Raw genomic sequence first — 22,859 nt, 5'->3', positions numbered from 1 at the left:
CTTGACAAGTAGCCCAAACCCAATTTAATTATACCCTTTATATAGCATTTCCATATCCCACAAGCAAAAATTATTGTTCTATACAGTGATGCGGTAATATTATTTATTCTTTTTCCTAATAGAAAATTGTTGTATTTCATGAAGTGAAATGTTTTATTCTCGTACAATATTTGCGTAATTTTTTACGTAACTTGCTCACATTGCGTCCGTATGATTATTTGGTTTTACAACTCGGTGATGTCACTTTTTTCCTTAAAGGAGGAGAGCTCCTTTTTGGATGCCATACGAAGACATGGAATTCGCAAGGAATCTATATTATTTATTATTACCGTGGTAGCTGCTCCTCTCCTGTCTCATTTATTGGCTGTTGTTGCGTGGTCGCTGTCGCATTCTATCCCGCTGCTATTCTCTGCATTTCTTTGTGGTGCCATTGCTGCTTCCTTCGGCGTTGTCGTTGTCTTCATATTTATTGCCCAATTGTGTTGTTTATTCTTGCTGATCTGGTTTCCGGGTTTGTCTGTCCACCCTTGCTCTCTGTCTCCCAGAAGCGGATGTACCCCTATTGAATTGACTTGATGTTCATTCGTTCATGTGGCTGCCACTTGTTGTGTAAGGAGGGGCTGTGCTCTTCTTCTGACGGTTGGGATAGATCTGCCCAACCCAGCTGTCCAGTTTACTCTTGGGTCGCTGTGCTTCTTGTCTGTGGAGGTTGGTTTTAAGCCATGAGTTTTGTCTGCTGTGAATGGCTATACTGCTGCCAGTTGTTCTAAAGTGTAAAGCTCTTTTGTGCGTGGAAGCCTTTATGGTCTGCTGGTGGAAAGTTATGTAGTTACTCGTTTGAGATGTGCTGTACCCCGTTTGGATTAATTAAATCTCCAGTTTGATCAAGCAATTTATATATAATAATAGTATAGATGAAGATATTATGCATGATTGTCTTCAAAATTCAAAAAACATGTCCTTAGTAGGTAGATTTCTTTTAATTAAATTCAAGGAGTGCATACCAACAAACATACTAGTTTGCAATGTCAAAAATTAATTCTATTAGAGTTGGAATATATAATCCTCAAAAGAGAACGTACGAGAGGGAACATTTCAGTTGCAGCGAGTCACCAGTTCAAGGCAAAGAGAAAGATTCAACTGCTTCTGAGTTGGAGGAATGACATGCAAGATAATGTATGTGAGAATTGTTAAATTTAAGAATGAGCATCCAACCGAAAATCAATAAATAATAACTACAAAGATTTTAATCATATTGTGTGTCTAAGATACCTCTAACTTAATCAATGTGAAATTTCTCATTTCACTTCTTCAATACTCTCGCTCACTTGCAAAGATGAAAGATTTATTACATGATATGAATTTCATATGTACGAATAACTCACCTATCACGTAATATGCACTTTGCACGTAAAAATCCATCTTTATATAAGAAGAAATGGATGATATTGCCTTTATCTTGAGTTGATGGCATAAAAACTAATACCTAGAATTCCTTTGGGGCAGATGGGAGTAATTTCCTTATTTTGGGAATATTGTATGCTGGATGAATCAATAGCCTTTTAGCCCTTTTCATTTTATGAAAGGGAGAAAAAAAAAACATATGCTGTACTCGAAATGAAAAAGGATAAATTCCCAATTGTTTAGGGCCCAAAGATTAGCTAAACCTTTAATCTTTTTCCTTCAATTAAGTTCTTTCTCTTTACCTTTTCAACTATTATTTCATTTTCATCACTTTCGTTCTATCAAACCATCCACATGAGCTATAGCCTTCAAGGCTAGGATTTCATATCCTGAATATTCATCTTGTACCTACAAGTATCCGACAAAGCATAGTTCCCATATTGAAGTCAAGTAATATCCCAATAATATCTTTAAAGGTTTCGATTTCGTAATGGAATAATGTTGACTTCCATAGATTTCTCTTCTCCGGCGGCAACCATTGATTTAAATGGCCCTGCTTCTGAGATTAGACATACGAGTCAAACGTTACAACCTTTGCTTCTTCGTTTTCTTTTTCTTCTTTTCTGATAGTTGTCAACCTCAAATCGGATTCATCTTGACAAATAACAATTCATTCAAATGGGAAAGAAGGAATGCATACAAACTAAAAAACTAAAAGGAACAAAGTTGGCATCTGTCAGCACATTGAATCTGCTACCAAGTTCTCCGAATATGAACTTTTGCCGTCAAAATTATGGTAAAACAGGTGCAATTTCTAACTTGTTTGCACCTTCAATTGCTGATATTGAAACTACGTGCATGTATTATATCCACATTCATGAAATGTTAGTTCAAAACCATGGGAAAACATTAACTGAAAGTTCTTCAAAAAAGCATAGAATATTCTTTGTTTTGCTGTCTTGTTATCAACTTAATTATTCCTTTCGTCTTTCTTGATAGATCGTATCCAAACACACTTAGGTACTTGAATATAAAAGTAATATATGAGAAAGATGGAGACTAATTAAATAAGGTAACCCAATAAATTTTAAAGTGTAAATGATAAAATAAAGTTAAGTATGCAGCATCAAAAAATTTATCCAATAAAAGGGTAAATAACTAATAGTACGTCTTTATATTCTATATGATTAATTTTTATATTATTTTATTTTTTTTATCGATTCTTTTGATTCTTGATATCATTGACGAATATATGCATCTATTTATTTTATATTGTAACTTTAAATTTGACGAAAAGCTGAATTTGCGAATTAAAAAATAAAGTACGAATAATCATAATGGTGTATTGATTATCATTAATCTAAAGCGTATCAAAGATGAAGCCTACACTATGCCACAAAGCAGCAAAAAGGGCGTAGTGTCTTTCAAGTGATTCTCCATTTTGGTTCCATGGACAATGGCTGAGCACTTTAGTGTGGCATCTGGCCACAGTAAAAATGGTATGCCTTGTCTGACCGACAGTTCAAGCAGAATCAGATTCTTAAGATAAAATTTACAAGCACGGAAAGTAGCAGCCAACCTAGAATTGTCAAGAATTCCCCAACTAGAACAAGAAAATATAGGCTTTCCTTGGCTTACATAAATATGCCATGGGATGCAGGTAAGTTCATCAGATTGCAAGAACAAATCATCAACAACTAATTGTACATAACATCTTCTCCACCCAGAGCTGATCTGAGTCCTTAGATTTTCTCATGGCAAATCACAAAAACCAAGATCAAACAAGTAACGACAAATCACCAGGTGGTCTCTTAACGCCACAAATATTGATCAATTCTTCTCTTTCGTTTTCAAATGCATGTTTCTTCTATGTTAGTCGGATTCGAATTCAATTTTGTTTAGATTTTTTCATATATTCGGAGAGTCGGATATCTATACTCATGTCTGATTCAGAGCAACATATATAATCTTTCTTTGTCAATTTTAATGCTGGGTTTTAAACTTATAGACTGATCCATAATTCTACTAACATGAATAACAGCATGTTGCCCTGTGACAAGAGACAAGGGCACGGGCAAGAACAGAAGCTTCCTTGAAGGATGGTGAGTCGTTCATTCTACCACCTTTAAATTACAAAATCATTCATTTTTTTCTCTCTATTTTTCATCATTAATTTTCAAAATTTTCCCTTGAAACGCAGTCTCTTTGCCTTGTGCTGCTGCTGGTTGTGGGATGCTTGCTTCGATCTGTAGAATAAGGGGCAGTCAGATGTACAAGATTACATCTAAAATGTTCATCTTGTTCGTTTAATAGTTATTTTGTACTTTGACGCGAACTTAAAACACCCCTGAGCCTTCGTTGCACCATATATATGCAGTTTTTTTTTGGGCTCAATGATAAATGCTTGTCTTATACATAGTTATAGTACTTTCTATCCTTGTAATTATACTTTTTTTTCATCCTTGCGATTGAAAGAAAAAGTATATACTTGTCTTATACATGAGTGATAATTAATAAAATCATACGATGTTTTGCGAGTAATTTATCAAATTCTTGTCTACCTGTTATTGAATTGGTATATATATATATATATATATTCAATGTTTGACAAAGGGAAATTCATGATGGTTTGAATTGTAAATGCCATGAAAAAGGGTAACAACATATGGGTTAACCTCTAAAATCTTTGAATTTCTTTTCGATCTGCAACATTATAAAAATTCTGCATTTTTTGATCATATGTTATTAATGGATTTCATACATGACATTTCGCGTAACTTTTTTTTTTTTTGTTAGTGTGCCTTGTGAAATGATAATCACATAAAGTAAAATTCAATCTCAGTTAATTATCAAAATTTTCAAATTTTTCAATCTATTTTGGTCACTAACATTTCAAAATTATCTTTTTAAATAGTAATTGCACAAAATGAATAAAAGTACTTTTATTCAAAAAAAATTTAATTATTTCATATTGTGCAGAATAACTAATATCAAGAAAGGATTAATAGTAATTATTCCGTACTTTTAAAGAATGATCATTCGTTAAAAATAGTCATTTTTTATTAAAAACGAATCAAATGAAAGTATAAAAACAGTGAGAGAAAAGGAGAGGGATGGCATAACTATTCCAAGTTATTCCATGTGAAATGTGACCTCCCAACAAGATAAAGTGCACATTATCCTTCTCCTCTTATCTTATCTTATCCTCCTCTCCCAACAACCACGTGAAAAGAAAAAGTTTCTTTCACACTATATGTTTGGGAATTAGGAAGCTTCATATCCCTTGTATGTACTGTCCAAGTTAAGAATATATTATTTCTTTTTACATAAAAATTTGTAGGTATACAATAAAAGAAAACAAAGACAGTCACGGAACGAAGAAAAGCAATGACCCCTTTTAACTTTCTGAAGATTCATACTTGTGTGTGCATTAGTGAGGGAGTCCACAAAAATACTTGTTTAATTTTATCTTCGAGTTTTGTAACTTTAAAAAGTTCATCCAATTTTGATCTTTGGATTTATTTTAACTATTTAGGGAATAACTCATCGGGTGAAACTTAATATATATATATATATAATAACTTATCCAATACTTTTGAGTACTCTCCATTGACAACAACAAAGTTTTATTGCTTTAGCCTTTTAAAATTTTAATTTTAAACTCAATAGAAAAGATACTTTCATGTGAGGAATACTTCTTATTGACATTAAATTTTCCATTCCAACCTTTGTTGTTAAAGACATTTAAATTGTGTTGCAAAGTCACTGATGAATGTCACGATGCTAATCCAAAAGCCACAATCGATCTTTACTTCTTTTTAAAGTAATCGAAAAAATTATTATTATTATTATTATTTATTATTGTTATTATTATATATATTAAAATATTATTATCGATGAAAATTTTATCGATAATGACATTTGACGAAAATTTCCGTTAAAATTGTTCTTATCAAAATCACTACTTTGTACCAAATCATTAAGCGAACGTCAATGGTCAAGACTTTAGAGGCGACGTCGATGTCAGTTAGGAGGAAGAGAAAGAGGAAGTAACGCAGCCTTGGCCTCCTCATCTCCCACGCACCACCGCATCCCAATCTCAACTCTCTTCATCCGAGAACTTCCTCCCTATAGTGAAGTTCTCCAACCTCGTCAACCCATCAAAGATCCGTTTCATGGTTATTCTTTCATTTTTGTGACACATGTTATGGTTGTTTTTGAATGTCATATGTGGCAGCTTAGTCAAAATCACATAAAAATAAAGAAAATAATAGAGATATGAGCATTTTAGTCATTTAACAAAATCTATTCACGATATTTTTAATTTTGAGAAAGTATCTATTTCTAATACTAATAGCAGTTGGGTTTATAGTTCTTATTTTTTGGCTGTTGTAAATGGAGTTAACTTCGAACCCAGTTGTGGTGGGATGATTCTAAATCGTGCTTGTTGGGGTTCTTCTTGTATGTACTAAGATGATGTATGAAGTGAGGATTGGTTAATATGATCCCTAATACAACCGCTTTAGGTTGTTAATAAGTTTTCACACATAGAAATGCACAAGAGAGGATCTCTGTCCTTAACTGCTGTTTTATTCCACTACTGCCTTAAAAGTAGCTTTTTGTAATGATTTTTAAGTAATGAAATCAATTCTTAAACATAGGTATAAATTATCCTTAAAAAAGAAAGGCAAACACTAAATTTGAAGAAGAAAAAAATGTAATGTCAGGGCTATGTGTAAGGCTAGCAACCACATAGTAATTAAGTAGAAAATTTTCTTAATAGCTCATGACTTAACTATAAAGATCAACATATTGGCAGACAGTCCAAGCACGATTCGCAAGAAACGAAGAAATTGAAATGACTCCTGTAGTTGGTACTGCTTTTCATCCCCATCGCAGGCAGTCGACCAAGGCTGCTGGTTGGTTCAGAGAGAGAGGCAGCTAAGTCTAGTGAGAGAAGGAAATGAGAAAAAAATAAGGTAGAATTTCATTGATTATTTTATAATATATAATTTTAAAATAATTAAAATTTATTTCGTTTATAATTTATCTATAATTTGTGAATAATAAATAATATTACCGACATAGGGTATAAAGGGTTTGTGCAATCTTAGAACCCAATCGTATCTTATGCTCTTGTGTCAGCAACCATCTATAAAGAAAAAGTCTCTTTCACACTACCTTTGGGAGTTAGGAAGCTTCCTACTCCTTGCCCCATAACCTTTCACACTATGTACTGTCCAAATTAAGAATAAATTTTTTTTTTACATAAAAATATTTTGTATTTGTTTTAACTATTTCAATTCTTATCATTTTTCATTAATATATATTATATAATTACTTAATTTTTTAAAAAAATATATAGATAAATTATACAATTAGTTATTATACTCTAAACAAATATAAATTTTAATTTTTGTATAATAATTTATGTAAATTGAGTTCTTATCTTTTTCTAATTTATCAATTTCAGTATCCAATTCTATTATCGATAAATTTTCATCGTTAAATATGTTAACGTGACATTTTAGTCAAGTTGATGTGATTTTTTTTTTTTTGACATGACATTGACTATGTGCTAATAAAATAAAAACATTGATGGCACATGTTGATGTGGCAAAAAAATTGATGTGGTAATTGTTGCAAAGATTTTTTTGAAATTACTCCTAAATAAAAAATAAATGTTACAAATTCGTTGATGAAATGATACAAAAGATTAATAAACATATTCACAGAGTTTTTTTTTTTTTTTCAAGGAGTGTAATTTCATTGCAAATACAGGAATCTGTACAGAAGTCTCCCAATAAGAGGAGAGACAGCCCAACGCTTGTAATAACAAAAAAACTAGGATGGCCGCAAAAGACCTTCACACAGAACCGATTGCCTATAAGAGCCATATTCACTCCTACTGATTGGCAACAAGAAATCAGAGCCATTCCCACAGGCTTGAAGTTTGGAGCATCTTTAGCTTCAACCTAACATAACCGTTCCATCAATTTTCAAAAAAAAAAAAAAACCATAACCCTTCTACCCAGGAGCCTCCTTATGGAATGACTCCTCCAAAATTTTAAAATTTTTTTACATACTAAATAAATTTTTTTAATTTTTTTTATAAATTTTCTCAATCGCCCCCCTCCCAAAATAAATTTTGATTTAATAATTAATAAAAATAAAGAATAACAAAAACATTTATATGCTTGTCTCAATTTTAAAGTTTTTTTATTTTTTAATTTATATTATTATTTATATTTATTTATTTATTTCTATTCTATTTATTCATATGTTTTAAATCTCTATATATTTTCTTTCACAAATTTATATGAACTATCAATCATATTTTGTTTTTTTCTTTTTTATTATATCATATGCGGATTCTATCTTCTATTTATCATGTTCTTCTTTTTTCTATAATGCGGATTTTATTTTTAATGATTCCAATCTTTAAAAATAAATAAATTATTATGTTACATTTTTGTTTAATATAAGTTACATTTTTGTTTAATACTTGCTCCAATCTTGCTCCTCGATGGTTCTCCCTTCATTTATGACCATTTGAACTTCTTTAATACTTGAGGACAATTTCTAGCTGTTAAAAACAATTTTGAAATAAAAATAGCCGTTATTTTGTCTTATAACTGTTTTTTCCAAATTTACTGGTAGTTTCTCATTAATCAGTTTAAAGTGAGCTTAAACTAATTAAAGCTTTTCCATCTCACAATCTGCTACACTGTACTAACTAGTTAAAGATGGCTTTAACCAATTAAGAACATTCTGTTTTCTAACTTCTTCCAGCTAGCAAACTTCCTTTAATTGGTTAATCCTCACTTTTAACTAATTGAGACTTCTCTTCCTTCAACTTTAGTTGGTTGAAATAAGTGTTAATAGATTAAAATATCTTCAAATTTGAATTCCTTCATTTGACTCCCTTCCATTGGTCAACTTTATTTTAAATTTGAAATTGGACACTTTTTAGTACTTCAAGTTTAACCTTTTATTAATTAGCCCTTTTGGTTAACCAATTAATAATTTTTAATTTTGCGTCTAGTACCTTCTTAATTAATTAAGTCTTGTGTTAACCAATTAAGACATTTCTACTTGTCTTTAGTGTAGTGTTCAGAATTACTTTAACTGATTAAGAATCTATGCTAATCGATTAAGACTAATCTATCTTCATTAGAATTTTTTCTTTTTTATTTGTTTAACCAATTAACCCATCTTGCTATTGAACAAGTATCTTAACTAGCTTTTAAATATCAAATATATTAATGTATTTAAGCTTTCTTCTACACATTTAAATAATATGATTAGACACTAATGAATAAGAAATGTTTTATTATCATAAAAAACACATGAAATCAACACTTCACTTTCATGATTTTCAAAGTAGAGAAAGGAAATCTCTTTCTAACAAAGATACCACAAAGATAGAAAAAAAAAATCTCTTCCTTTTCTTTTTCCTTCTCTAAAATCCCAATCCCAATTCATTTTGCAAGCACCTTTAGATAAAATAAAGTAGAGACTCTGATTAGATAGACCCACTTGTTTTCCAATTTGATCTAAATTTTGTAGTTTTTCTTATTTTGGGTTAAAAAAGAATTGTAATTCCCTTCAATTATATTTTTCAAAAGAAAAATATATTTTTGTATATGTTTCAGATTTCCTACATCCAAAGTTTTATTTGTTTTTCCTTCCAACATTTTAGTTAACACCATTTTCTAAACAGTGAATTTTGATTTTGCTTATCTGGTTGATTTTTATGTATGTCGCATGACAACTGCCATGTCAGCATTTTCATTATGTTAGTATAGTCAATACCAAATCATCACATAGTCAATGCCACATCAATAATAAATACCACGTCAGTTTGGTCCAAATGCTATGTCAATATAGTTAACGATAAAAATTTAACGGTGTTAAAGTTAGATTTTGAAATTAACAAATTAAAAAAGTACAATGACCTAATTTACATAAATTATTGTACAAAGACTAAATTTATATTTTTTTATAAAGTACAAGGACTAATTATATAATTTAACCAAATATATATAAAGAAAATAAATAAGTCGAATGCTCAATGACTGTTATTATTATTATTTGAAGAAAAGAAAATTCAAATTTACTTGACATAATACTCAAATAAACCCCTAAATTATTTTAAAAAATTTAAATAAATTTTTATTCTTTTATTGCATTGCTTCAATGAAGTTTCTATGCTTTTATTTTAAATTAAATAAACCTTTATGTTTAATGCTTGACTTATGGTCAGAAGTCAAAATGTCATTAATTAATTTATAACCACATCACATTAACATAACGTTGAAGTAAAAGCTGAAAAATATCTCATAGTCATGTTGTTATGCTAAATAACATATCACGTCAACATCACTTATGATATGTTAGCATACCACGTCAGTGTCATCCATCATAAAATGACAAATAATATTTGACTAAATCAATCATTAATCATAAAGATTTATTTGACTAAAAAAAAATATAACAACTTATTTGACTTAAAATAAAAATATAATGACTTGATTGAACGTAGTAAAAATATAAATACTTATTTGAAAAGTTTAAAGACCTTTTAACAATTTATGCCAACTAACCTGTGAATAGAAAAAATACGTATATGTATTTATCATTAATCTGAACACTCGAATACCGGTAATTATTATTTTACTTACATCAAGAATGTTTTTTTTTTATTTTGATACATCTGAAAATGAGCAAACAAAACTTATAGGAAATACAAAATATAAAGCAAGAAAACAATGTGTAAAGAAGTATAAAGGCAAATTGACATGCAAAAAACAAGTTGGTGAGATAATAGGAATTTGTACTGTCTCAAAAGTAACTAGATTGAGCTTGCAAGAGCTCAAGCTGTGCCAATAATTTTGCAGTTGATGATTTTAACCTGGGGTCACCATTCTGAGCTAGATCAATGAGCAGTACCTGAGCAGATTCCCCATACTTTACTCTATGAGCCTCAACTTTGAAAACCCTTTCCAGTATCCATAGTGCTTTCTCCTGAGCCTTTACAGTTGTTGATTCCAGGATTTTGATGATTGCTTGAATACCTGCCTTTTCTGCAATGTAATTACTTCCATTTTCACAAATCTCATCTTGCAACAGAGTTGCAAGTGCATTTAGAACAGCTTCATCTGCTTCCCTATCTTTACCTTCCAATATTTGGATTAATGGAGGAAGAGCACCAGCCTTGACCAAACAAAATGTGCTCTTAACAAAGCAGTAGCCATCATGGACTCCACAAAATGCAGTGGTTGAAGGAGGAACGCAGAACCAGCTTGACTTTTTCGACTTTCGTAGGGATAGTGAATTCTGTGATAGCTGAGCTAGTGAGGTAGCAGCTTTGCTTTTAGCAGCCAATGATCCACTGGAAACCAACTTCACAAGCAAAGGAATCACCTCTTTTTCTGCTGCGAGAAGCTGTAATCTCTTATCAGAAGGGATCGTAAATCGGATTAATATACCTGCAACGCCTTCTGCTAGCCAATGCCATGCGGATGTTAAGGTTGAAGGAGTACAAGTCATAATGGAAACCAAAATTGGCAGCAAATTTGCTTTCCTGAGAACTTCTGTCACTTTCTTATTGCTAATTGGTATGTTGCTCAGTATGCCAACTGCAGCAGCTTTATCACTCTCCAACGGTGATGATGAGATAATGCTCACAATGATGAGTAGGTGGCTTTCTCCTAGCTGTTCTGTCATTTCTTCAGGTAAATATTTCCAAAGAGTGTAAAGTAAATTCAAAGCTCCGGTCCTGATTTTTGCATTACTTTCGGTCAGAAAGGGTAGAAGAACCTGAATTGCACCATTTTCCTTCATTTTTGTTCTAACTTTCGACGCACTAGAATGGCCAGCAATGCTGTTGAGTGCTTGTAGGAGGTGACACTGAATTACTGGACTTGAGAGATTTAAAAGGGAGAGCATCTGCTGCGCTACATCTTGATTAACAAGAATAGATTCCGACTGTGCAATTCTTGCAAGAATTGCTGAAGCAGGCTCCCGAAGAGTCATGAGCACAGATGTGACAGAGAAAAGGAGCTGAAGCAGAGATACGACTATGCCTGAAGTGATCAATCGTTGTATATTTTCTGACAAATTTGACAGATTTTGCAATGCGTTTAACGATGATAACTTTGCTTCAAGCTTTCCAGCGTTGAACATCTTAACAAGAGGTTCCACTGCTCCATCTTCTCCAAGGGAGGCTCTACTTTGATCAGTGAGCTCCATTCTTGACATTGCAGTTGCCATGAGGATCTTACTCATGTCTGAGCCTGGCAAGATACAGTGATGATTTTAACAGGTAACTTAAGCCCTTCAATTGAAACTTGATAGAATTGCACATTTTGATAGACATTCTTAGTTCGATACAACATTTGTACAACATCTAGAATCGAGAACTCAAATTCATCAAGTAAAGGGTATTTATTTGTTACCTTCCCTCAAATAGTGCACTAGGGGCTTGAAGTAACCAGCCTCTGCCATGTGCAGTGCGTTTTGTGTATTGCTTGACAATGCATTTAACAACTTCCCTGCATTGTCCGAAGCAATTGGATCATCCCCATTAAGCATGGTAACCAACATAACAATGCATCCCTGAATTCTGCCAAGCCGTCTCCAAACTGCAGGAAGATCTGACAGATCAAGCAACAGCCCTACAGCTTCCCTCCTCTCTTCCACATCCCGCGTCAAAGATTTCACCAATGCTGATAAAGATGCAGCATCCGCCATCTTCTCCTGTTAAATAGTACACGATGTAAGAAAACTAACAAGAAAATTTTCCATTGAAAAGAACACATCACCAGTGTAATTTACCTTGTTCTCAGCGTTTTCTAAAGCAAGTTTTTTCAGTGTCTGAAGAATAATCAAACGGTTGATTGGCTTACATGATCCGAACCTATTAACTAGAATGGAGATAATGCCTTCTTCATTTATCCATTCATTTGTAATCAATCCTTGCCTAATAGACTCGCTGAACCCCAAAAGCGTGAAGTTGAATTCGTCATCGTTACCATACTTCAGTTGCAGGACAGCATCATCGATGGTAAGATTCGATCTTTCCTCTTCTATTTCTATTCTTTCCTCCACAATTTCCATCCTTTCTTCCTCGATTTCTTTCTCTGATGCTGTGGCACTAACGAACTCGGATCCATTGCTTGGACTTGGAGATGGGCTACAACTTGGACTTAAGCTTGCATCAAACTTCACAGTCATGAATTCTTTATGCAATGCACCAATTCTCTCTTTCATATCAAAATGAAGATCAATGCTAGCAAACAGAACAAGGCCTATGGATCTCCCCAGATCTTGTATCACGTCTTCGATCCATATATTCGGTTGTTTTGAATCAGGGGTTTTGATCAAAGTCTTAGCACGTTTGAGCTCTTTCTCGAGCGATTCTATCGCTTTTCGAATAGTGACCGTGTCCATGACATCTTTGTTATCCCTTATATCACTTAAAACTGGAGCAAGTTTATTGAGAAGACGTGCGAATTCAGAGAATAGTTCTCTTTCAGATCCTGATTCTTTTGCAAGTGAGGCTACCTCTTCCACTAAAGCTTCTAGTTCCCATACAAGCTCAGGGAATCTTCTTCTGTCAGTGTTTTTCATTCTTTAAAACTTTAGAGACTACAACAAAGAAAAAGGAAAAACAGAACGGTTGAAAACAGAGGATTTTCCAGTGTCTGAACAAAGAGGTCAAACAGGAACAGGGGGTTCTGGCAGAAACAGAGAAGGGGGTTGCCAAATTCAGAGATGTGTCAGAGAAATCAGAGGAAAAACAAAATTATACACAGAAAAAACATCTTATACGTAAAAGCTACATACAAAACTAGACTTATATATACATATGCACAAAGAAGAAGAAAAACTCAGGGTTGAAGAAAAGAGAAGGAAGTTAACCTGAAGATTGGAAATCAAAGACTGAGAACAAGACCAGGAAACAGAGACCACCTTGAATCTTGAATCCGTCTTAAACGGGGTAAACACGAGTGAGAAACAAAGAAAGAAAACCAAAGGCAAGGGTACGAAAGACCGACCCCATGACTCCAAAACTCGTTTTTCCCGGTGTATCAATCTGTTTGTCAGCTTCCCTCATTGGACCTGAACAAAGAAACAGAGAGGGAGAGGGAGGATTTGTTTTTGTAAGTAAAATTGGTGAAAATTTTGGAAATGGAAGTATGCAGTTTGGAGTCATGTGGAGAAGGGTATCTCCCTTGTCAATGTCAATGCCCATGTCACCTTTGGGGCTATTGACTTGTGACTACCTTCTTTATTACAATCTTCTTCTTCTTGTTGGAGAAGACTGAGTCAAAAGAACACCGTTCCTTTGCTTTCTTGTTTCTGTTTGTTTGCTTGTTTTATGATTCAGACCATGCAACAGTTAGCTTTTACTCTCAAGCTTTCAAAACTGAAAGAAGCTACCAGGTTCCTGCCTCGCCAATCAGAAAGGGCACATGTTTAGGTTAGCTATACCCTACAGAGTATTGTGTGAAAAGGTCAGCTCACCTCAGATATAAGTGAGAATATTAAATTAATAACTTAAATTTAAAAAATTATTGAATCATTGATTTTTAAATGGTGTATATTCTAAAACAACTTTTAAAGTACTTTAAAATTTTTGAATAAATCATTATATTTTTATTATCTTTAATTAAACTATTATACTTTTATTTTGAATTATATAAGTTTTTAGAACTAATAATTAATATAATTAACTTGATTAAAATTTTATCTGTTATTTTATGTCACGTGATATTGATATGGTATTTTAATATATTATAATTGATGATGATGTGATATATTGATATATTTTAATTAATAATGGCATGACATATTAATGTATTATAATAATATGATTACGTAGTATTTTTCAACTTCTATATCAACATCATACTAATGCTATGTGAATATAAAATAATAAATAATATTTTGAGTAATAATAATTAATCAATCATTAATCATAAGAACTTATTTGTTTAAAAATAAAAATATAGAAACTTAATCGAATGCAAATAAAAGATAAAAGCTTATTTAAATTTTCTTGAGTAGTTTAGGGGTAATCTTTAGCATTATGCCTTTTTAAATTCACTTATTGATAATTTTTCAACATAATATTTTAAAAAGTTCTCAAACTATTTATATTCAATTAAAACTTTATATTTTATTTTGAACCAAATAAGTCATTATTAACAATTGACTAACTAACATTTATCAAAACGTCACTTGTCATTTATATCCACACGTCATTGATAATGGCACTAACTTGAATAGCGAAAATATTACGTAATCATGTCATCATATCATATCAACTTGCATGTCACAATATATCGTAATATATTAACATGCCACGTCAATACCGAATGATATAAAAATAACAAGTGATATTTTAACTAATGATAAAAATCTATTTGACCCAAACTTATACTATAAATACTTGATTAAACATAATAAAAAAATAAAAATTTATTTAAATTTTTTAAAATAATTTATATACTTTTTTAATATTATGCTTAAATTTTTTATTTTTCACTAATTCTTGATTAAAGTTTTGAGATGGATATAAATTTTGAATTCACTAATCATACAGAGTTTCCTCAATTGTATGACATTATAATTTTTAATTATTAACCTATATATCGGTGACGAAATTTAAAAATTCAATTGGATTCATATACTTACCACGTATCCATTTAACGAACCGATTTTGAATATTTATTTTTTTGTTTACAATTAATTAGATATATGAAACAAGTATATAAACTGAGTATCAGCGAAGTGAAGGATAAACTTGACCAAGGTAAGAATAAAGATGCTAGGAAAAACAGAGAGAAGCTCATATTTCCTGGTCTAATGGAGTGTTAAAAGGAGAGAAAACAGAGTATGAGCAATTTCAACATGAGGACGCAGCCATCCCTATTTGACTTAGGATTGTATACATTTTCCTTGGGGAAAGCAAGAGGTAAGAGCCTCAATGAAATGAGGAAATCTATTAGTAGTATTATATATTTCAAACGAGTTAATTGTGAAAAATATGGAAGAGAAAAAAAAGTCATGAAATATTGAACTTTATATTACAAGTTCACATTAAGAAGTTGGGAAGGAAAAAGAAAAACCTATTAACTTTGACAATTAGCATATTATTGTTCTTTTAAGTCAAAGAATGTGTAAATTGGTCTGAACTCGAACATGAAGTGATAGAAATAAAGGTATGATATGAACTAATTATATAAATTTTAATATTTTTGTTTGAATTATTCAGATACAGAATCTTGGGTTAATGCTATTAAGAAGATTGTTTTTCAACTAAAAAAAAGGAAAATTTCCTCTTTGGCACCCATCAAAGATTTTTTAATTTGGCCCCCTTTCTAAAATTTATACATATATTATAAATTTCTTATCCCTTTTAGTTTTAAATTTTATTAGATTTTTTTTTGAAAGGCAACTTCATTAAATATTTAATTTTTTTTATCTAATTAAGCATTATTATACATAATTATTTACTTCATTAAATTGAGATTTTTTCTTCTCAATCAATGAAAGGGGCGGAACGTCCCTTTGTTATGAGGCCATGGCCCTCTCAAAATATTTAAAATTTTCTATATATTATAAATTTTTTTCCTGACTCCTTCAAAATAATTTTTAATTGAATAATTAATATAAATAATAAAATAATAAAATAACCTTAAATTTTTCTATAACGTTTCTTTCTTTTTCTTCATTTATTTTCTATAACCCTTGAAATTTCTTTTAAATGTACACTATCATATGCTCTTTTTAAATTATTACTTAGACTTTGATTTTTCTTTTGATGTTGAGATTTTAATTTTATATCTAATATGACTTATAACGCTTGAAATTTAAAGAATATTATACATTATAATGTAATTACATCATTATTATTTTTCAATTTATTAATATTCTCATATCCTACTCCTACTTTTGCATTAATCATATATTAAATTCATATATTGGCCCAGTCCCTCAAGTGAAATTTCTGACTTTATCCTTGAAGGGCCCTTCCTACACGTTTGAAATGACTGTGAACATAAGCAAATAGTAACTATTAATTATGATTATGACTTGGGGTTGTTTGTTTCCATATGCCTTTATTCTTATTGGACATTACCAAGAAAAGAAGATATTAACAGTTAATTTGTACAAATTGAAGCTTTGTATTGGTGTTAATTAAATATTTTATTGGAGTGTATGCAAATTATATATAGACATAAATAATAATTATATATAATCTTCCAACTTCCTTTAATAAAGATAGATAATAAAGCAAACAAAAAGACAAAAGAGAAGAACTTTTCAGACTAGTACATATGTATGAGCAGCTTTTGACTTGTTCATCATGGGTTTATTTTGTAGAGGGGAAGGGGGTGGCCAGGTGGGGTATAAACCAATGGAAAAGAGTTTAAAAGACGAATCTAAGATTTTGTACGATGAATAGGTAAAAGTAATTATAAAAGTAATTATATTATATATATATATTAAATTTTATACATAAAATAATAAAATAATTAAAAATTGAGAGATGATGATCATCACCATTTGTCACTCACTTAATTCCATTTCCTTAAACATCTCTTCAAATCCGAAAGAAGAATAATCAGAAGACACAAGTTATTTGCAACAGAAAAGATTAACCTAGTAATCTAAATTTCATCCTTACAAATATGCTTTGGCTGAATTTCAGATGCCCAAGTTTAGAACATGAACATGATCATCATGTACTTTATGTAACACAGTCAAGAATGAATCTGAATTAGGTCCAACATTAATTCTTGTGCAATAATACAAAGAGTTGCCTTCTTGTAAGGCCTGTTATGAAGTAAAGAAGAAGAATTCAGCATAGAACTGCTGGATAGGCAATGTTGAATTACAGTTACAATATACCAATTCCATCTGCCTAGATCTGCAAACGCTTTTAACACTTGACACTGCAAAACAAGATAAACAAATCAGATCAGGAGCTGCAAAAGGAGAGAGAAACAATGTTATGAGTTTTGATTCATCAAGATAGGTAAATTTGCATGTCTTTACAGTCTCTAAATGCGTTAAACTGATTCATAGTTTAAACCACACAGGACAATTTTTCATCTCAGTAACACTTTCTTTTACACATCAATCCTCCATCTCCAACAAAAAGTAAAAGCAGAAAACCAAATGTAGGATATGACTTCACAAGTTTGTCAGTTGGACCGGCTCTTTGGATGGGGGGTTTTTCGATCACAGGTGTCTCACATTTGGCGAAGCTTTCATGCAAAAACATCCAGGAAAATCAACGTCCTCCCTGTATGCAACACTGCCACGTACCATACCAAAGCCAACAAAGCAACACCTCCTCCTCCTCCTTCTTCTGCCTTTGCTTCTTCCTCTCATCTGATCTCTCCTTCTTCGAACATGAATCCTCGAGGCCTTTTGGCTTCAGCAAGCATTAACATAGGGCTAGCCTTGGTGGTTCTGATTCTCTTCTCCATCTTGAAGAAACAACCATCAAACGCTCCCATATACTACCCTCGTCCTCTTTCGAAACGACATCCCATCACCATCCTTCCTCCTGATCCTTTCTCTCCATCTCGTTTCCTTCCTTGCTTTTCTTGGATCCCTCGAGCCTTTCGTGTCACTGAAGATGAAATCCTTGAAGCCAGTGGTCTTGATGCTCTCGTTGTTATAAGACTTTTCAAGTTCGGGTCAGTGTAGTATTGCTAAATACAAATCAATCTCTCTAATTTTTGTCTCTCTCTATTATTATTATTCTGATTATTTTTTAGTTCATTCAATTTGAATTCTTGATTAAGGAACTATGGGTTCTCCTTAGACTTTCCCTTTCTTTCCTTCTTCAGGATCAATTTCTTTGCTGTTTGCTCTCTCATTGGATTGTTGATACTCCTACCAATTAATTATGGCGGACAGAACGATCCATCTACAAGTTATCATTCCATGGATACTTGCACGATATCGAACATCAAAAAAGGTTCTAACATGTAGGACTTCCACACTTGGCACGTAAGATTATGTATATACTTTTTGTTTCTTGATTCTCCAGCAGTGAGCAATCGCTGTCTATAAAGATTCAACAAAGCTTTCATAACCAACAAAAATTGCAGCCTTCATTTCACTAAATGAACTCAAACAAACATTGAATGGTAATAAAGAACAGAAGTGTATATTTAGATTCAAAGCGCAGGCCTTGATTCAATCTGTTCATTCACACCATTATAATCACAGAGTTTGGCTTCTTGTTTTACAGGCTTTGGGTGCATGTTTTATGCTTGTGGTTTATATCTTTCTATGGACTATACCTCTTATATAAGGTCAGCTAGCTTGCACTTATACCTTCCCATTATACTTAAGAAATTTTAATTGTGATTGTTTGTTTTCTTATGCACAGACTTATAGTGGAAGATTATTTGTACTTTAACATTCAGAAGTGTTGACAAAACAGGTGACCTCCTACATCATTTCCCTGTCCAGGAATATTCTGAGATTTTGGTCAAAAGGATTCAAAAATTGCGGAACCTGAGGGATCGTCCTGATCAGTTTACGATTCTAGTTCGACAGATTCCATTCTGCACTGAGCACAAGGCTCTTGGATGTTGTGTTCATCACTTCTTTTCTAAATATCATCCTTACAGTTATCATTCTTACCAAATGTTATATGATGGGAAAGACATTGAAGATCTGTTGGTAAGTGTCAACTAGTCTTGAATTGGATACCTCTTTGCAGTTTTTCTGTTTCCTCCTCCTGTTGTACATGGATGAAGTTTTGTGTTTCTTCAAAATGAAGCAGTTTCTTAGGAGTACTTTGCGGTACATGTCGTCAAAGTGTACTAAAGGTGTAGGTTGTTTGAATCTTTAACACTAAAATTCTTGTATAATTGTAGTGTATCATCCTAAATATTTTTAGTTATCATTGCTACAGAAGAGATATTCTCAACTCAGGTTGTCTTTCCCTTTTAACAGAAATCTTACAAATGAATTGCATGTAGAACCAGGCAAAACATGTCCAGAGAAAGATACAGGACTTGAGAAAGAAATGCACTGTCAAGAAACATAATGGAGAAATGTTGCTCTTGGATGAATGTCTAGATGAATCTATGAAAGCTGCCCTGCTTGAGGAAAAGCTTCAGGAACTCTGTCATAAGATTCGTCAATTACAGAGTGAAGATATGCTCAAAGAAAGGGTAATCTCTTGAGAGCAATAATAAATACATTCGATTCTGGGATTGCAATTGAAATTCACGTTAGCAATTAGTTCACATTCACATTTATACCACTTTAAAGCAGTCAATTCCCTTTTCATTTTAATATATTCCTCTAGAATTCGAGTGCCTATCCTTTTTACTTGAAATAAATTCAAGAATCTCATCTGTATATCTTATTTGGACATAGTGTTCACACCTTGAAGCATCTAGAATGCTTACTAAACATAACAAACCAAGCTAGATCTCACAATTGTGATCCCTCCGATGCCTTGTCTAAAAGGTGCAAGGTTCAAGTCCACTGGATTCTTGGCCTCATGGTTATACTTTTACTTTTATGCTTAGCTAGAAACCATGGTGTTTAATCATAAGAAACTGTTAAATCTCTGCCACCAGTGCACTGTATACTCTTTGCTTGTTAAGGAGCTAGATGAATCCTGATCATTTCTTTTTCGAATACATGTGCATTCTGAATGGCTCATATGAATGGTTGCAAGGTTTCTGTTGAATGACTTGAGAAGGTGGGGAAATTTTGCTTTTATTACTGTTGTTAGTATCCAGAAGGCTATTTTCAAGTGATAACAGCTTGAGGTATAAGCTGGTTAGTTTGTTTTGGAGATCTTTCACCTTGGTAGTACTCAGCTGGAACATTGTAAGCCATCTCCGACATCTTCATCTTGTAAAGAGGAAGATCCTTCTGGCTAGTCCCAATTCCATGGAAAGATATGTATGAATAAGTGCTTGAGGAGAGCAAAGCTTTTAGTTGGAAGTCTTATATATTATACACTAGCCCTGAGTTACTTTATGCTTTCTGTAGGAATTGCCTGTTGCCTTTGTCACATTCAAATCCCGTTGGGGAGCTGCATTGGCTGTACAAACTCAGCAGCACACAAATCCACTTCTATGGATCACTGGAACAGCTCCAGAACCGAGTGATGTCTCATGGAGGAATCTAGCAATTCAGTATAAATTTTTGCCACTTCACAAAATTGGAGTCATTCTTGCTGCATCACTTCTTACAGTTTTCTTTGCAGTCCCTGTCACAGCTGTTCAAGGGATAGCTAAATTTGAGAAACTCAAGAAATGGTTTCCTCCAGCCATGCCTATACAATTGATGTAAGAACTCTTGTTCTTTTGCTGATCCGTTCAGGCATTATAATGAACTTTTTCCATTGCTTCACCTGACATATTTGTTGTACCACAGACCAGGATTATCCTCTGTAGTGACAGGGTACCTTCCCAGTGCCATCCTCAAAGGATTCATCTACATTTTTCCATTTGCTATGCTTGCCATGGCTAAAGTGGGTGGCTCTATCTCAAAAAGCAAAGAGGAGATCAAAGCTTGCAACATGGTTTTCTATTTTCTAGTGGGAAATGTTTTCTTCTTGAGCTTGATATCAGGGTCCCTACTTGATGAAATTGGAGAATCTTTTAGTCATCCTAAGAATTTGCCCAGTCATCTTGCTAGTCTTGTCTCTTCTCAAGTAAGCTTGCTTTGTCTTCCTCTGTCATTTTTGCATATTATGCTCACTTTTCATTTTGGTTCATGATTTTTGATTATGGATTCACATGTTCCAGGCAGATTTCTTTATGACATACATCTTGACAGATGGATTCTCAGGATTTTCTTTGGAGGTTCTTCAGCCTGGCTTACTCTTGTGGGATCTTATAAAGTCACACACCTACTGCCGAGGAAAAGAGAAAGACCTATATCTTTGCTCACTGCAATACTTTAGAATCATCCCCACAGTCTCCCTGTCCATCCTGATTGGTATAGTGTATGCAGTTATTGCTCCATTGTTGCTTCCATTTCTTCTTGTCTACTTCTACATAGGCTATGCTGTGTACATCAATCAGGTAACTTTCTCTCCTTTACCGTATTAACCTGGTTTTCCTTGTGCGAACTGAGTGACAGGTCTGACTACATATTTGCAGATTCAGGATGTATACAACACTGTTTATGACACATTTGGTCAGTTTTGGCCATTCATTCATCATTATATATTCGTCGCAATCATTTTTATGCAAATCACTATGATCGGTCTCTTTGGACTCAAGTTGAAACCAGCTGCTTCTATATCCACCATCTCCCTTGTATTGCTGACCATAATGTTCAATGAGTACTGCAAGATCCGCTTTCTTCCTACATTTCAAGGGTACCCTATTCAGGTCTGTTTGGATTCTTTAAATAGCTCATAAATCATACCAACAGAAGTTAATACTCACAAGATCTTAGCTCAATACTATAATTATATGATTTTGATGGACAGAATGCTGTTGAAAATGATGAACTCGATCAAAAAGGCGGTCAGATGGAAGCTAGCTATGGGAAAGCAGTTGGAGCCTATCGCCAACCTTGTCTGCGTCCAGTGAGCTTTACACAATCAGAGTCCGACTTGACACAGCCATTGATTACTTCATTGTGATTTTGCTCAAGATTCTTTGCTCTTCCTTGTATGTTTCCCCTCCCTCAACCAACTGATCTTGCATGTAAAAGTTCAAGTTGAAGAAAAAACACTGTCAATGCCTTCTGTACAAAGGAAGCCTGCAATCTTTCAACTATGGACTGTGATCCAAGTCATCTCCCAGCTTAAGTCAATAGATATTCATTTCTTCTGCCATTTGAAGTCTGCAACTTCTCTCCTGCTGTGAGATTCAGGCCTTAACCATTTCGTTGATGTCTTTCTAACAAGCTTTTCATCTCTAGTAACAGAAAAGAATGAACCCCATGAGACTGGGGTACTTGCATCATATCATGAAATTTGTGATTATATATGTTTTCTATCAAAATAAATAATGAGAGTTAATTAGACTTTGCTACACATTTGAATCAACCTAACTCTTGTTTTATCTCAATTATGTGATTTTGGTCTTACTTTAAACAGATACTTGATAACAGTGTTAAATTGTTACAATTAAATTCAAATGCGATATTTTTTATGATATAGCATGTTAATTTAATATGTTATGTTAAAATTAGAAAAATTATTTTTAATAAGAAAATATTAAAAATTATTTGTTTATACTTTTTTAAAAATTATAATCATCATTAAAATGTCATGTCATCTAAATTGTTAACATTATTATTAATTGTTCATACATCGATTTCATATGTCGATTTTTAATAAAAAGATATAGATTAAAGTCGTAAAATAAAATAGTGAAAGACAAAATTCAGACTTCAAATGTCAAATTATGAGGCTTTTCACAAAAAAAAAATCT

The 22,859-nt window shown here is 32.6% G+C and overlaps 2 protein-coding genes and 1 long non-coding RNA gene across 6 annotated transcripts; 2 read left to right on the top strand and 1 right to left on the bottom strand.

Annotated features, from left to right (window-relative positions):
* The first annotated feature begins 3,003 nt into the window (after nucleotides 1-3,003).
* LOC110426312 (uncharacterized) lies at nucleotides 3,004-3,945 on the top strand. Its single transcript, XR_002446125.2, has 3 exons — nucleotides 3,004-3,207; nucleotides 3,446-3,506; nucleotides 3,605-3,945. It is a non-coding gene; the product is annotated as an uncharacterized LOC110426312 (long non-coding RNA).
* Nucleotides 3,946-10,013: 6,068 nt separating this feature from the next.
* On the bottom strand, nucleotides 10,014-13,870 carry LOC110426445 (U-box domain-containing protein 44-like). 4 transcript variants are annotated; one of them, XM_021441646.2, is made up of 4 exons: nucleotides 13,330-13,870; nucleotides 12,244-13,145; nucleotides 11,865-12,165; nucleotides 10,014-11,702 (listed from the first exon to the last, which is right to left on the bottom strand). In XM_021441646.2, the coding sequence occupies exons 2-4, from the start codon at nucleotides 13,036-13,038 to the stop codon at nucleotides 10,249-10,251; spliced, it is 2,550 nt and encodes an 849-aa protein (XP_021297321.1). In that variant the 5' UTR covers nucleotides 13,039-13,145; nucleotides 13,330-13,870; the 3' UTR covers nucleotides 10,014-10,248. The 4 variants fall into 4 exon arrangements, with proteins under 4 accessions (XP_021297321.1, XP_021297323.1, XP_089641433.1 ...); XM_021441648.2 differs by having other exon boundaries at nucleotides 12,244-13,056; XM_089785307.1 differs by having other exon boundaries at nucleotides 12,244-13,530; nucleotides 13,695-13,870.
* Nucleotides 13,871-17,713: 3,843 nt separating this feature from the next.
* Nucleotides 17,714-22,450, top strand: LOC110426446 (Early-responsive to dehydration stress protein (ERD4)). Its single transcript, XM_021441650.1, has 10 exons — nucleotides 17,714-18,125; nucleotides 18,279-18,419; nucleotides 18,686-18,749; nucleotides 18,910-19,122; nucleotides 19,425-19,619; nucleotides 20,455-20,753; nucleotides 20,842-21,121; nucleotides 21,216-21,494; nucleotides 21,573-21,806; nucleotides 21,908-22,450. Exons 1-10 carry the CDS (start codon nucleotides 17,836-17,838, stop codon nucleotides 22,061-22,063), a joined length of 2,151 nt encoding a protein of 716 aa, XP_021297325.1. The 5' UTR covers nucleotides 17,714-17,835; the 3' UTR covers nucleotides 22,064-22,450.
* Nucleotides 22,451-22,859: the final 409 nt, after the last annotated feature.

Source organism: Theobroma umbraticum, unplaced genomic scaffold (genome assembly GCF_002168275.2).
Source record: "Theobroma umbraticum cultivar Fairchild unplaced genomic scaffold, ASM216827v3 scaffold_55.0, whole genome shotgun sequence".
NCBI lineage: Eukaryota > Viridiplantae > Streptophyta > Magnoliopsida > Malvales > Malvaceae > Theobroma > Theobroma umbraticum.
Note: the sequence above shows the minus strand (reverse complement) of the source record. Positions and strands in the feature narration are given on the sequence as shown.

What these genes read in the sequence shown, in the direction of transcription:
- LOC110426445 (XM_021441646.2), bottom strand. Translation starts at nt 13,038, where the DNA reads ATGAAAAACACTGACAGAAGAAGATTCCCTGAGCTTGTATGGGAACTA. An exon ending in TAGAAAACGCTGAGAACAAG is followed by an intron (nt 12,166 to 12,243) that starts GTAAATTACACT and finishes ACTATTTAACAG; the next exon opens with GAGAAGATGGCGGATGCTGC. An exon ending in AGTGCACTATTTGAGGGAAG is followed by an intron (nt 11,703 to 11,864) that starts GTAACAAATAAA and finishes GTATCTTGCCAG; the next exon opens with GCTCAGACATGAGTAAGATC.
- LOC110426446 (XM_021441650.1), top strand. Translation starts at nt 17,836, where the DNA reads ATGAATCCTCGAGGCCTTTTGGCTTCAGCAAGCATTAACATAGGGCTA. An exon ending in AAGACATTGAAGATCTGTTG is followed by an intron (nt 19,123 to 19,424) that starts GTAAGTGTCAAC and finishes AATTGCATGTAG; the next exon opens with AACCAGGCAAAACATGTCCA. An exon ending in GCCATGCCTATACAATTGAT is followed by an intron (nt 20,754 to 20,841) that starts GTAAGAACTCTT and finishes GTTGTACCACAG; the next exon opens with ACCAGGATTATCCTCTGTAG.